Genomic DNA, 12,281 nt, shown 5'->3' on the forward strand with positions numbered 1-12,281 from the left:
TGAAGAATTTAAGGCTTTATTTATAACATCATTACAAATCTTTATGACCCATATAACAGTGGACTGTTTTACAATGAGAGACATTGCAATAAATACAGTTTTAGAATACAGGGGCAATAATATGAAAATATAGGCCATGTAATGGAACAAGGAAGTCTGTTTGTAAAATAGAGTCAGCTTAGATTTGGTCATCTGCCACTGAACAGTCACAATGTCCTCATCATTAAAAGAAAAAACACTATCTAGTGATTAAATGTAGTTAAAAAAAAGGAATATAACAATGTGTGGCTGCATACAGACAGAAGTCAGAGGGGAGATCGGCATCTTGTTGAGCTCCTTTCACGTAGATCATCAGCCCAGTTTCAATCCAGGAACATAAACACTAGAATGCAGCAGCTTCACCTGACAAGATATCACTACATCAGTGTCCCATCATTAAGACATCTTTTAAAAAGTGGGTATTAACAAATAATGCTCTTAAACATTTTCATCACTCTATCTCATTCTATGCTTCTACAGCTTCTTATAACCTGTGCTGCTCAGATCAAAGAGTCTAGGTGAAGAAGGAAAGCATTCAAGGCAACATTTAATTGTGTGCTTGAAGAGAAGAAAAAGACACTAGTCAATGCTGATCTGGATGTGGAGGTCTCCACTAATAGTCAATGCTTTGATCATTGTAATGGGAGCTGTAGTCATCATGGTACCCTCCATGGTACTCAGCCTGATAGTCACTGTCGCTGATCTCAGATCCATTGGTGCCAGTTCCCTGGCTGCCGTTGGCGTGGATCACCGGCTCGATTGGGGGGGCGCAGTACTTGGGGTCGTAGACCTGTCGACCGAGACCATACACACTCATACCCCTCTGAGACGCCACCTTGTTGGTGCCCATCTGGAGGGAGATAGTAGAGTTGTCCAGTGGCTGCTGCACCACCTTCTGGTCATAGATGTCCCTGCGGGTACCGGGGGCTGACATGCCCGCCTGCAGGAAACCACAGGGCAGCAGCAACTTGACCACATGATGAAGGCAGTACACATATACTTCCCTTGTATAGAAAGTTCTGTTGTGATTTGACAAGAAAGTTTCCACTAGGCATGCTGATGATTCATTTATTAAGGATCTAAAGCTTGGGCGTCAATTAGTCTACTAATCACTCAAATGAGAACCACTGGTCGACCAAGAAAATCCTTAGTCGGGGGCAGCCCTAGTTTTTTGTCCCAGGCCTTAAACAGGTTTAATAATGCTGTGAAAAAGGCCTGTTTAACACGGGGGTCAATGAGAAACTGCTCTATTATGAAACCTGCCCCTAGTGGACGCTCGAAGAACTGACATTTTGGCACTTCCTTATTGGATCGACCAGGAAGTCGCTGTGGTGGGGACTTGAATAGGAAGGCTATACGCCTTCTACCGAAGCACATTTTCCTGAAGAAAAATCCTGTTCCAAGAGTAGAGACACTTGCTGGAGGTAGGAGACACAGGAGGAGGTAGGTTAATGCTATTAGCTAAAGTTACTGTGTTCAGACCTGCTTCAGTAGCTACAAACTAAAGCATGGCAGGTTAATGGCATCTTCTCTATCTTTCCATTAACCAGTCGGACACTTAAAATAAGCTCTGCCCTGTCAGAAGGCTTACATTGACAGTCGCTGTGGCCCTGATTACATTGCAGCTCAGTTCACATCAGCCAGACTGCAGCGCAATACTGGACCAATTTACATGGGGAAATTGAAAAGGGTCCTGTTTGAAAAATTAAAACGGTCAGTTTAAAATCATAAATCATCACTGCAACATGTTTCTTAAACTCTTGTTCCGGCGTAAAGTCATCCCATGGCCCATGCCGAAAAGGCACTTACGTAATTCAAAAAAGCCATCGAGACAGTTTTTTCCTGTTCCAACTATCAACAGAGAAATCCTGTAGAGTCGCCAACAGCCGGACGTGGCTAACAGTGATTAGCTTGGGGCAGTACGGTGAAGGCATTCAAACGTCTTTTCTAACCACTAATACTAACAAAGCACCAATGGGCTCCTTCCTTTTGGATTGACTTTAATCCTCTTAAATGGACTTTACTATGAGAGGAGCTGGTACAGGGGCCAGTAGGTAAGTCTTTAAAACACTCTTAATAAACTCTGGGTTCACTAACTACGCTGTTGGTGCTTTGTTTTCTGTGTAGGGACTCTTCTCATGCTGCTGCAGAGGTTTGGTGTTATTCTGAGCAGTATTAGTGGTTAAAAAAGACGTTTTAATGCCTTCACCGTACTGCCTCGAGCTAATTAGTGTTAGCCACGTCTGGCTGTAAGCGACTCTCCAGGATTTCTCTGTTAATAGTTTATACACGAAAAAACTCTCTTGATGGCTTATTTGAAATATGTAAGTGCTGAAAAAGACGATGGGATGATTTTGCGCTGGAATTACACTTTAAAGGGAGAACTGTGTTTGAACCTGGCTGGCTCCTTTGTTGGTTCCCATTTGCAGGCTGATGGTGGTCTGGTCATAGGGTTTGTCAGTCTGAGTCTTTGGATCATACAGATGTCTTCTTGTTCCGTAGGCAGTCATTCCAGCCTGACTCGCGCACTTGTTTGTCCCCATCTGAGGACAAATGGTCAGAGATAAGATATCACCAAGTAAAATTCAATTTGTTTAAAATAACCCTAAAATGAACAGATGCTACATTTCCAGAGACTATCCCCTTTCAAAAATATTTAAATTCAAAGCATTGACATTTGAAATGATGATTATTGAAACTGTCTTATTTGAAAAGGCAGTATTGTATCCTTGTTTCTGTCATTGAATAGACTGGTCGTTCATCCTACTTTAAAGAGCTTCTTGGCTGACCATAGTCTGGCTTTTAATGGCAGGGATGGGCATGAGTATTTAACTCCATGATCGAGGGATCGCATCAGTTCCTCGAGGGCCAATCAAGTACTTGTTTTTCCAAATCTATTTTTAGAAGTTAACGCATCATCCTGCAGGAATAATGATGTACAGCAATCCAGCCTACCCAGCACCTAATGCTCATTCTCAATCAAAACAGTCACAGCTCCCCTTTGAGGACTGATTTCTTCACGACCACAACTTCAAAACATTGTTTCCATTGTGTTAATGATCAGTCCTGCTGTGGAGAACAGGCGCTCCTTTGGCACAGAGAAGGCCGGTATCAGTAGCTGCTGCCACAGACACAACGCTCAATTTTTTGTCCCTGTGCCTGTTGGACTTCCACCACTCCAGTGGGTTCTGAGGACCAATGCACAGCTACAAGCTTCTAGCTCTTTGACATGACAGTTTCACTTCTTCTGTTCTTACCTTTCAAAATAAAAGCTTGAGACACACACTACGTAGTTAACAGTTTACCAGAGGGAACTTAGATTCATTAAGAGCATTTCATTAAGATGAAACTCAATAAAATAGCTTACACTAGCGCAGTGTTAGCTGTTCCTGGTCAGGAATCACAGCAGGAGACACTTTTATTTTGTCCTCTGGCCGTAGTGTCCGGAGCTAACCTCCGTCACAGCACTCGGCAGCAGAAACAACACACAGGACTCCCCCACAGGTCTTTTTTGTCTTAATACTTAAAACTGTAGCTGCTGTACATTCACTAGGTATCTTCACACATATCTTGATAAACTTTATTTCTCCTCTGCTCTGATGGCTCTCTCTCATCCACTCAGAACACATCTCCTTTCACATTTTCATGTCATTTATTGGTCACACCCCTGGAGAAGAAGGCTGCGTTGCTCGCTCTTTTGATTGGCACACCCACTGATGTCACGGTTGAACCGGTCCGGTCTAAAAAAAAAACCCAGCTATTTTCAGGTTCCAGTTCAGCACAAACTTTCCAGGTTCTGAACCCAGTTATTTCTGATCGAAATGCTTCAGCCGTTTCAAACTCTGGTGCGCGAACTGGAACAGAGCCTGTTCCCAGTCAGTAGAAAAAGGCTCACAGTGACCTCAGTGTAAAGATATGTTTCATGTGTTCCAGTCAAAGTTACCTGCAGTCCAATGACACACTGACCGGCCTTGATCTTCTCATCGTCAAAATGTCGAGCTTGTTTGTCTGCATATTTAACCCCAATATCAATCTTTGTGTCCAGACCTCTGGTCTTTGCCTAAAAGAGAAGACATACTGGTCAAAGGACTGATGTGACATTAGATTTGTTTCCTATAACAACAGAAACCGTGTTCCTTAGTAAACAAGGACCTTCTGTACTGTGTGTTTACTCACCATGCTGACCAGTGCGAGCAGTGTGGTCTGGACTTGAGTCATGTTCCCATTTTCAAACAGGTCATTGGCCTCAAAGATATCATTGGGCTTTAGGCCATAGGCCAGTATAGCTTTGATGAAATTCCCAAGGTTTTCCAGCTGCAGAGAGCAATGGAAAAAAAAAAAAAGAAATGAAAAAAAAAAAATGAGAGGGGGATGGGTCAGGGAGTCCAACAAAGCCAGGAGGAAGCAACAACAGCACAAATCAAGCTGTATGTGAGAAGCAGTGAAAGCTTAAAAAATGAGTCCACTTCTGGGACTGGGCTGTTTCCAGTTGGTAACAGGTCTTACCTTGTGCCAGTTCAGCTTTGAAAGGTTGATTTTCTTTACTGATCCAGGCTGCATCTTATTAATTAGTCTGAGAGGAAGACAAACACAACATGTGCAATCTATACATCTGTATAATTGAAAGGTGAGCACCCAGCTTCTAACAGTAATGCCAAAAAACCACAAATCAAGACAGAAACTTAGGTGTAGTCATGGACTCAGACCTGAACTTCAACAGCCACATTAAAACAGTCACAAAGTCAGCCTACTATCACCTAAAGAATATATCAAGGATTAAAGGACTTATGTGTCAGCAGGGCGTAGAAAAACTTGTCCATGCATTTATCTTCAGCAGGCTCGACTACTGTAACTGTGTCTTTACAGGTCTCCCTAAGAAGTCATGGTACAAGTCTGCTCTGTGACCCCAGAGTCAGAACTAAACATGGGACAGGTCTGTTCTGTGTCCCCGGAGTCAGGACTCAACACAGAGAGGCAGCATTCAGTTTTTATGCTCCGTAAATCTGGCACAAACTTCCAGAAAACTGAAGAAAACTCTCAGCTCTTTTAAATCAAGACTGAAGACGGTTCTGTTTGCGCCTGCTTTCCAGTAAATAAAACAATTTATTTACTGCTTTCACTGCACTCTAATGCTATTATCTGTCTCAAAAATTATACAAAATAATTACTGACAACTGAAAACTTCTTTTTTCAAAGTTTCTTCTCTTGCTTTGATGATCTTGTGATTCTTTTTACTTGAATGTCATTTTTCATCTGTTTTATCTTTATTTAAATATAATTGTACGTGTTTCTTTCCAATGCTTTTAATCTTTTTTGTAAAGCACTTTGAATTACCTTGCTGAATTGTGCTATATAAATAAACTTGCAGCCTTATAAATCTATCAGTCATGTACCATATATTTTAGTATATTTTCTGCCATCACAGTTGTTCGACCGGTTGTGAACTTACTCGCAGAGGATGACTCCATCCTTCAGGCCTTTCTGGAAGTTCTCCCCAATAGACATTCCTGTTGCCTCCTCAATCCAGAAGCGGAGCTCCTCTTCCTTTTGTTGGTCATATTTCTGAGCAATCTGAAAAATAATACATCATGCATTCCATTTATACTATATATATATATATATATATATATATATATATATATATATATATATATATATATACATATACACACACATACACACACTGTATATATCTATAAAATCAGTGGTGATTACTCTAAGACTGCAAGGGAAGCTCAGTTAGAACTGATAAGTGGCACTAGGCCACTGTCAGCAGCTCGTGTGACAATGAGAGGTCATCATTTTGAGTTCTTCAACTCCAAGAGATCCTTTAAAGGGAAAAATAAAAACATAGTAAACCAATGTCTTTATGTACTGCTGTTCCATTTTTCATGAGAAACCCAGCTGGTACCGTTTATCCGTGACTTGGTCTGAACGAATGCTCATTACTTTTTATAATCTATGTTTTTATGGGCCAGCACAGTAGTAGATATTAGTAGATCTTTCCAGCACAACGAATGGTCTTCCTTGCCTATCTATATTAGAAATTGCTGCTTCCTTAATTGAAAATTCTGACAAAAATGCAACTGTTTTTGACCATACAACTTTTGTTCCTTTTATCAGCAACTGCTTTGATGTGCATTGAGCATATACAAAGCTTGACAGTGCTCTGTCACTGGCTCAAGCCTGGCATGACCCTCTAAGACCTTGTGCTCCCTCTGTTCTGGTGGTCAAGTCATCCAAAGGCTGCCACGTTTCTTTTCCTCAAGCAAAAACTCTTTGCTTCCCAGGTGCTACAGTACAGGTCATCACTGACGCAATCCCAACATGCACTCAAGATCATCCGGATATCTCAGCGCTGGTAGTGCACATACTGCAGGTCTTCTGTAGGTCTTAAAATTTCAAAAGTTTAAAGCACTAAAACTCAACTTTACCATCCTGCAAACATTGAAAGCAACAGGCAAACACTATATAACATGGTTAAATCAGGATAAGAGTGGTGCTGTTCTTATTGAATCAGCTCCTCCCAACTTCAGTTTAAAAGTGAAGCCAGAGTTCATAAGAAAGTAGGAGGAGTGGCTGTCCTGTTTAATGATTCCCTCCAATGCAAGCAGTTATCTTTTGAAAACTTTGCCTCCTTTGAATATGTGGCTATGAAGGTGAATTCTTCCTCCCGAGTTATGTTTCTAAATGTCTACAGGCCACCCAAATATTGTGCATCCTTTTTTGAATAATTTTCTGAACTGCTGCCTATGATCTGTATTAATTTTGACTGTGTAGTCATTGTTGGTGATTTTAACATTCATGTTGACAAACTCCATGACAAGGGGACTAAAGAACTTCATTGTGTCATTGATAACCATGGATTATTCAGCATGTAACCGAGCCCACACACAACTGAGGTCACACTCTGGACATAGTCATGTCCAAGCGTGTTAGCATTTCTAAGGTTGCTGTGATTGATGTTGCTCTTTCTGATCATTCCTGTGTTTTCTTTGAGAGTGTTATCTCAAAGTGATGTTCAAAAAAAACAGCCATCACAAAACTTAATATTACAGAAAACACCTCACATTTATTCAGGCTTTCTCCTCCACAACAACCCTTTCATGTTGATGTGAAAGTTACAAATATTATTGATGCCATTGCACCCACTAAGGTAAAAGGTCTCTGGCAGAAAAAGTCTCCATGGAGGAATTCCACGTTGGTAAGAATAGAAAAAAGAGAGTGTCGGAAAGCTGAACACAGGTGGAGGAAAACAAATCTCCAGGTTCACAAACCCTCATGTGTCAGTAGCCCCTGAACTGCTTTCCACCAGGGCCTGCAATGCATTTGCCTCCTTTTTCAATGACAAAATGTAGTGCCTCCACATCAGGTGCAGGACATGTGCCGTCCGTGTGTCCACCTAACACTAACTCAAATACCATGGCACAATTTCATGTGATTAACTATAAGACCTTGGAGGAAATTAGACAACATTTGATATCCTCCTCCTGCTGCCTCGATATTCTCCCCACAGGCCTTTTCAAAGATGTATCAAACTGCATGGCCTCAGATCTTCTACAGATTGTAAACACGTCTCTTCTTTCAGGTGTCTTCCAACAGGCCCTGAAAACTGCTGTTATCAAGCCTCTCTTAAAAAAACAATTTAGACACTTCACTAATGAACAAATATAGACCAATATCAAACCTCCCAATCCTCAGTTAAATGAAAAAGCTGTTTTTAAGCAGCTGAACAACTTCATGTTAATGAACAGCTGTCTTGATGTCCTCCAGTCAGGTTTCAGACCACACCACAGCACTGAGACGGCTCTTGTTAAGGTCTTCAATGATATCCACTTAAACACGGACAATGGCAAAATCTCACTCTTAGTATTATTGGATCACAGTGCTGCATTTGACACAATCGATCACAACGTATTACTAGACCGTCTGGAAAACTGGGTGGGACTTAGACTAAGACCAAAAAAGTTGTTCATATCACTTCAGCCCTCAGATCTTTACACTGGCTTTCTGTCTGCCAAATAATTGATTTCAAAACACTTCTGTTGGTTAACAAAGCACTGAATGGTTTAGGACCAAAATACATTTCTGATCTTCTGCCCAGCTGCGAACCATCCAGACCTCTCAGATCCTCTGGGACAGGTCTGCTCTGACAGAGTCAGGACTAAACATGGGACAGGTCTGCTCTGTGTCCCCAGAGTCAGGACTAAACATGGGACAGGTCTGCTCTGTGTCCCCAGAGTCAGGACTAAACATGGGACAGGTCTGCTCTGTGTCCCCAGAGTCAGGACTTAACATGGGACAGGTCTGCTCTGTGATCCCAGAGTCAGGACTAAACATGGGACAGGTCTGCTCTGTGATCCCAGAGTCAGGACTAAACATGGGACAGGTCTGCTCTGTGATCCCAGAGTCAGGACTAAACATGGGACAGATCTGCTCTGTGATCCCAGAGTCAGGACTAAACATGGGACAGGTCTGCTCTGTGTCCCCAGAGTCAAAACTAAATATGGGACAGGTCGGCTCTTTGTCCCCAGAGTCAGGACTAAACATGGGACAGGTCTGCTCTGTGTCCCCAGAGTCAAAACTAAACATGGGACAGGTCTGCTCTTTGTCCCCAGAGTCAGGACTAAACATGGGACAGGTCTGCTCTTTGTCCCCAGAGTCAGGACTAAACATGGGACAGGTCTGCTCTGTGTCCCCAGAGTCAAAACTAAACATGGGACAGGTCTGCTCTGTGTCCCTAGAGTCAGGACTAAACATGGAGAGACAGCGTTCAGTTTTTATGTTCCACATATGTGGAACAAACTTCCAGAAAACTGTTCTGTCGCCTCCTTTCATTTAATAATTTTAACTGCATGTACTATATTTTAACTTCTCCTGATTTTTTATTTATTCTATTTGAATATCATTATATATGTGATTTATATGTAAGTGTGTGTGTTTCTTTCAAATGTATTTAAATGTTCCGTGTGAAGCACTTTGAATTGCCTTGCTGTTGAATTCTGCTATATAAATTAACTTGACTTAAATTGGAATCTGTCCATCACTCAATAGTGCCATAGTAGCCATTTTATGTGTTGAGATCATATCACGGCTATGGAGTGTTGTCCGGCCTGACACGAAGTGGAGTCTGTCGTGAGCTACTGCTTAAATAACAACAACAAGGATCGGGTTATGCTTGAACACAACTAGTTTATATACATAGCATTGCCAAACCGTGTCTGAATTGATTAGAGCTGTTCTGAAGATCACGTCACTGTATACGTTGTGATCCCCCCCCTCGAATGCTTCTTGTCTATACGTCATCAACCCTCTGAGATTTAGTATCGTCTGACTGTTTTTTAAAATGTCATCTGACTAAATCTGCAGTAAACACTCCACCTCCGCATCAGACCACCGTGAACCCTTCGCTGCTTCTTTTTAGAGGTCCATTGCGGGGAACAGTCATATATAAATAGTCTCAGGACAGCCGTCAGTGCTCGTGCTAGTACATGTGCAATCGTATTTTACTAAAGCCCACCTCTCTGAGCCACAGCCGGAACAGTTTTACTGACACTCGTCAAACAAACTAGACTTTAGCCGTGAATCGTGCTTGGGCACAGTACAAATGGTAAGTGTGAGTAGACCCTGAATGTCAGATTTTACAGAGATAGGTGTTTTATGTAAATATGTCATAATATTTTGTAGTGTAGGCTACATAATAACAGGAAAAAATCAGAAACTTGTTTCTGTGCAACACCAACAAGCTCCCAATGGCACAAAATAATTACAAAAGTTAAATATAAAATCAAATAAAGGCCTTCCCTGAGAATCATGATCTTAATTCTTGTAAAAAAAATATATCTATATATATATAATAAATCAAGCAGTCCTAAGCTCGAGTGCTATGTGCAAAAATTTCTGGTTTCACTTTTCTTTTGTACAAAGAGCAGACAACTAGCTGCTTCAGTTTATAATCTCATTTAAGACTGGAGGATTTGGGTTCCTGAATGGCTGAAACTGTCTGCTGACGCACTGGAATCTTGATTGGAAATTGATTAAAATATATTTAAAATATTTTGCACAATTTATAAATTCCATATGGATATTTTGGGAAATGATTTTGACACACGTAGGCTATTAAGTGTATTTTGGATTTTAATCTAGTTATTTTGAGGCCTAATCAACACAGGTTCACAGAAGTTCTGTTGTCAGCGTCAGGCAGGCTCGTGGTCGCAGAGTAAAGAGGTTTCCCGCTCGTTCCATCAGCAAACATCTATGGCAGCAGCAGATTGTTAAATTTACAGTCTAATGACAGAACGAGGAGGAAATATGGCACAGAAACACATTTCAGATTTTTTTGGTAAACCCCCCCCAGTGTGGAAGAACACTAGTACCGCAACCACAACAACAGAGAGCAGCCGTAGTGAGGAGACCTCTGCCTGCAGCTGCACCGACAGGCCCAGCCCCAGCACCCACAACCCAGCCCAGTGTGATTGGATTAGACGAGCCAACATCCAGTTTCAGATGTCCTACACGGCGTTGTGTTAATGAAACGTCGGCACGTTCAGTGGCACTGGCTCGGTACTTGGAACTCCAACTCAAAATGCTTGGGCCAAGCAGCTTATCGAACTCACCAAAGACAGAGGGCCTAAGTGTGTCACAGTCCAAGATTTAGCATCAACTTTGACAAAGCTCCAGCCACAAACAAAAGCCATGTTTTCAGAGACAGATGTAGGTGCAATCGGCATCCCAAAGATGATTGTTCATTTCTGGATTAATGTGAACATTCAGTTTGATTATGAGAAGGCCTAGGCCAGATCAAACAAAGGGAAAGACTAGGCCCAAAAGCCTGGTAGCCTTTGTCCAAGGAACCCCAAACTGTCAGTCCATTGGCTGACCTGACCTCTGGTGATGACATCACCATCAAGTCTATAAAACTGTGGGACACATCCTGCTCATTCTCTTTCTTCGAATCTCCTCACTCAACTCGACGCTCTCCTGCTGGATCCAGGGACCAGCTGCCAGCTGTCCCTAGGCCCTGAACATGGCCTGTATGGTGTAGGATCACCAGCCAGGTTAACCAACCGGTTACCAACTCAACTGAGCAGAACAAAGAGCAATCTGATTCCTCTTTTTTCTAAGAGCCAACAACAAGGACAAGAACCTTTCTTCAACCAGCTTCCTTCACAAGGACCAGCCACTGGCATCAAGTAACGCAACATATCTTTCCCATCTCATGGACTGGTAACTAATCACCAAGTGGGCATTACTACATGTTATAAGACTTTATGAACGGCTAAGCAGAACTGTAACTTTGCTGGCTTCTGTGTGACTTAAATGTTCGCACCATCTCTGCAGGGGTCCAAGCCCTACACCTCTCCTCTTTGTTTCACAAACACACACACACTTTAATATTACACAAAGATGCATGAGCCAGCCTCTACTAAGAAAATAACTTTTAAATCCTTCAACTAATTAAACTATTACATTTATCGGTGTTCAACCCTTAATGAGTAGTTTAATATATTTAATGAGACTTTTATATTAGTTGTCACTCCGTCTGACGGTGGTGTCCCGAGGAACTCTGTAATTTTTATTATTATCTTTGATAATTATTGGTGATAGCTAATATTTACCTGATTAACGATAAATTTATTGAGAATAATCAATCTCAATCTGAACATGAGTCAAGACCCTACATTAAATTGGTTCTCCGTGTGAAGTTTTTAATAAATTAAAGTTGTTAACTTTTAGTAATTTTTCTTTATTCATTTTCTTTTTCTAATATTTCATTTAATAGTCACACTTTTGATCCAATTAACCTAGAGTACCTACACATAAAAACTGATTATTCAGTTCATCGTCCCCTCATGAGAGCCTTTATCTCTATGACCCCAGAGCGCACCTCAGCGCATCTGTTCACATGTAACCATGGCGCCCTGCCTGTAGCTCAAAGTGAGTGCATGAAGTTGCCGTGCACTTTCATTCTGTATCTGTTCATGCAGTTTAATGTCACACTATAGTATTTTTTTTTGTTGCAAGATGGTAGGGATGAAGAGTGTTATTTTGTGTGTCTGTTCTTTGCGTAATGGATGTGGAGAACTGTTCAATAACATGCTTAAATAGTCAGAGATTATTTTGTTGTGGTTTGCGTAAAAAGGTTGGAGATGGAGACAAAATGTGTTATTGTGATCGTGTGTTCTTTGTGTTATGGATGTGAAGAACTGATCAATAACATGCTTAAATAGTAAGATATTATT

General features: G+C 41.4%; 1 protein-coding gene across 1 annotated transcript in view; it reads right to left on the minus strand.

Moving 5' to 3' along the window:
• The window catches only part of LOC310963483 (calponin-3-like), a 32,744-nt gene continuing 20,463 nt past the window's right edge, over positions 1 to 12,281 (minus strand). The window contains exons 2-7 of the mRNA XM_083936336.1: positions 5,489 to 5,610; positions 4,546 to 4,612; positions 4,216 to 4,353; positions 3,983 to 4,099; positions 2,436 to 2,582; positions 1 to 979 (exon numbers count right to left, since the gene is read on the minus strand). Of these exons, the coding sequence (XP_083792462.1) occupies positions 653 to 979; positions 2,436 to 2,582; positions 3,983 to 4,099; positions 4,216 to 4,353; positions 4,546 to 4,612; positions 5,489 to 5,610 (918 nt within the window). The 3' untranslated portion in view covers positions 1 to 652. The remainder of the gene's footprint in view (positions 980 to 2,435; positions 2,583 to 3,982; positions 4,100 to 4,215; positions 4,354 to 4,545; positions 4,613 to 5,488; positions 5,611 to 12,281) is intronic.

Source organism: Echiichthys vipera, assembly GCF_963691815.1.
Source record: "Echiichthys vipera genome assembly, chromosome: 21".
Classification (NCBI taxonomy): Eukaryota; Metazoa; Chordata; class Actinopteri; order Perciformes; family Trachinidae; genus Echiichthys; species Echiichthys vipera.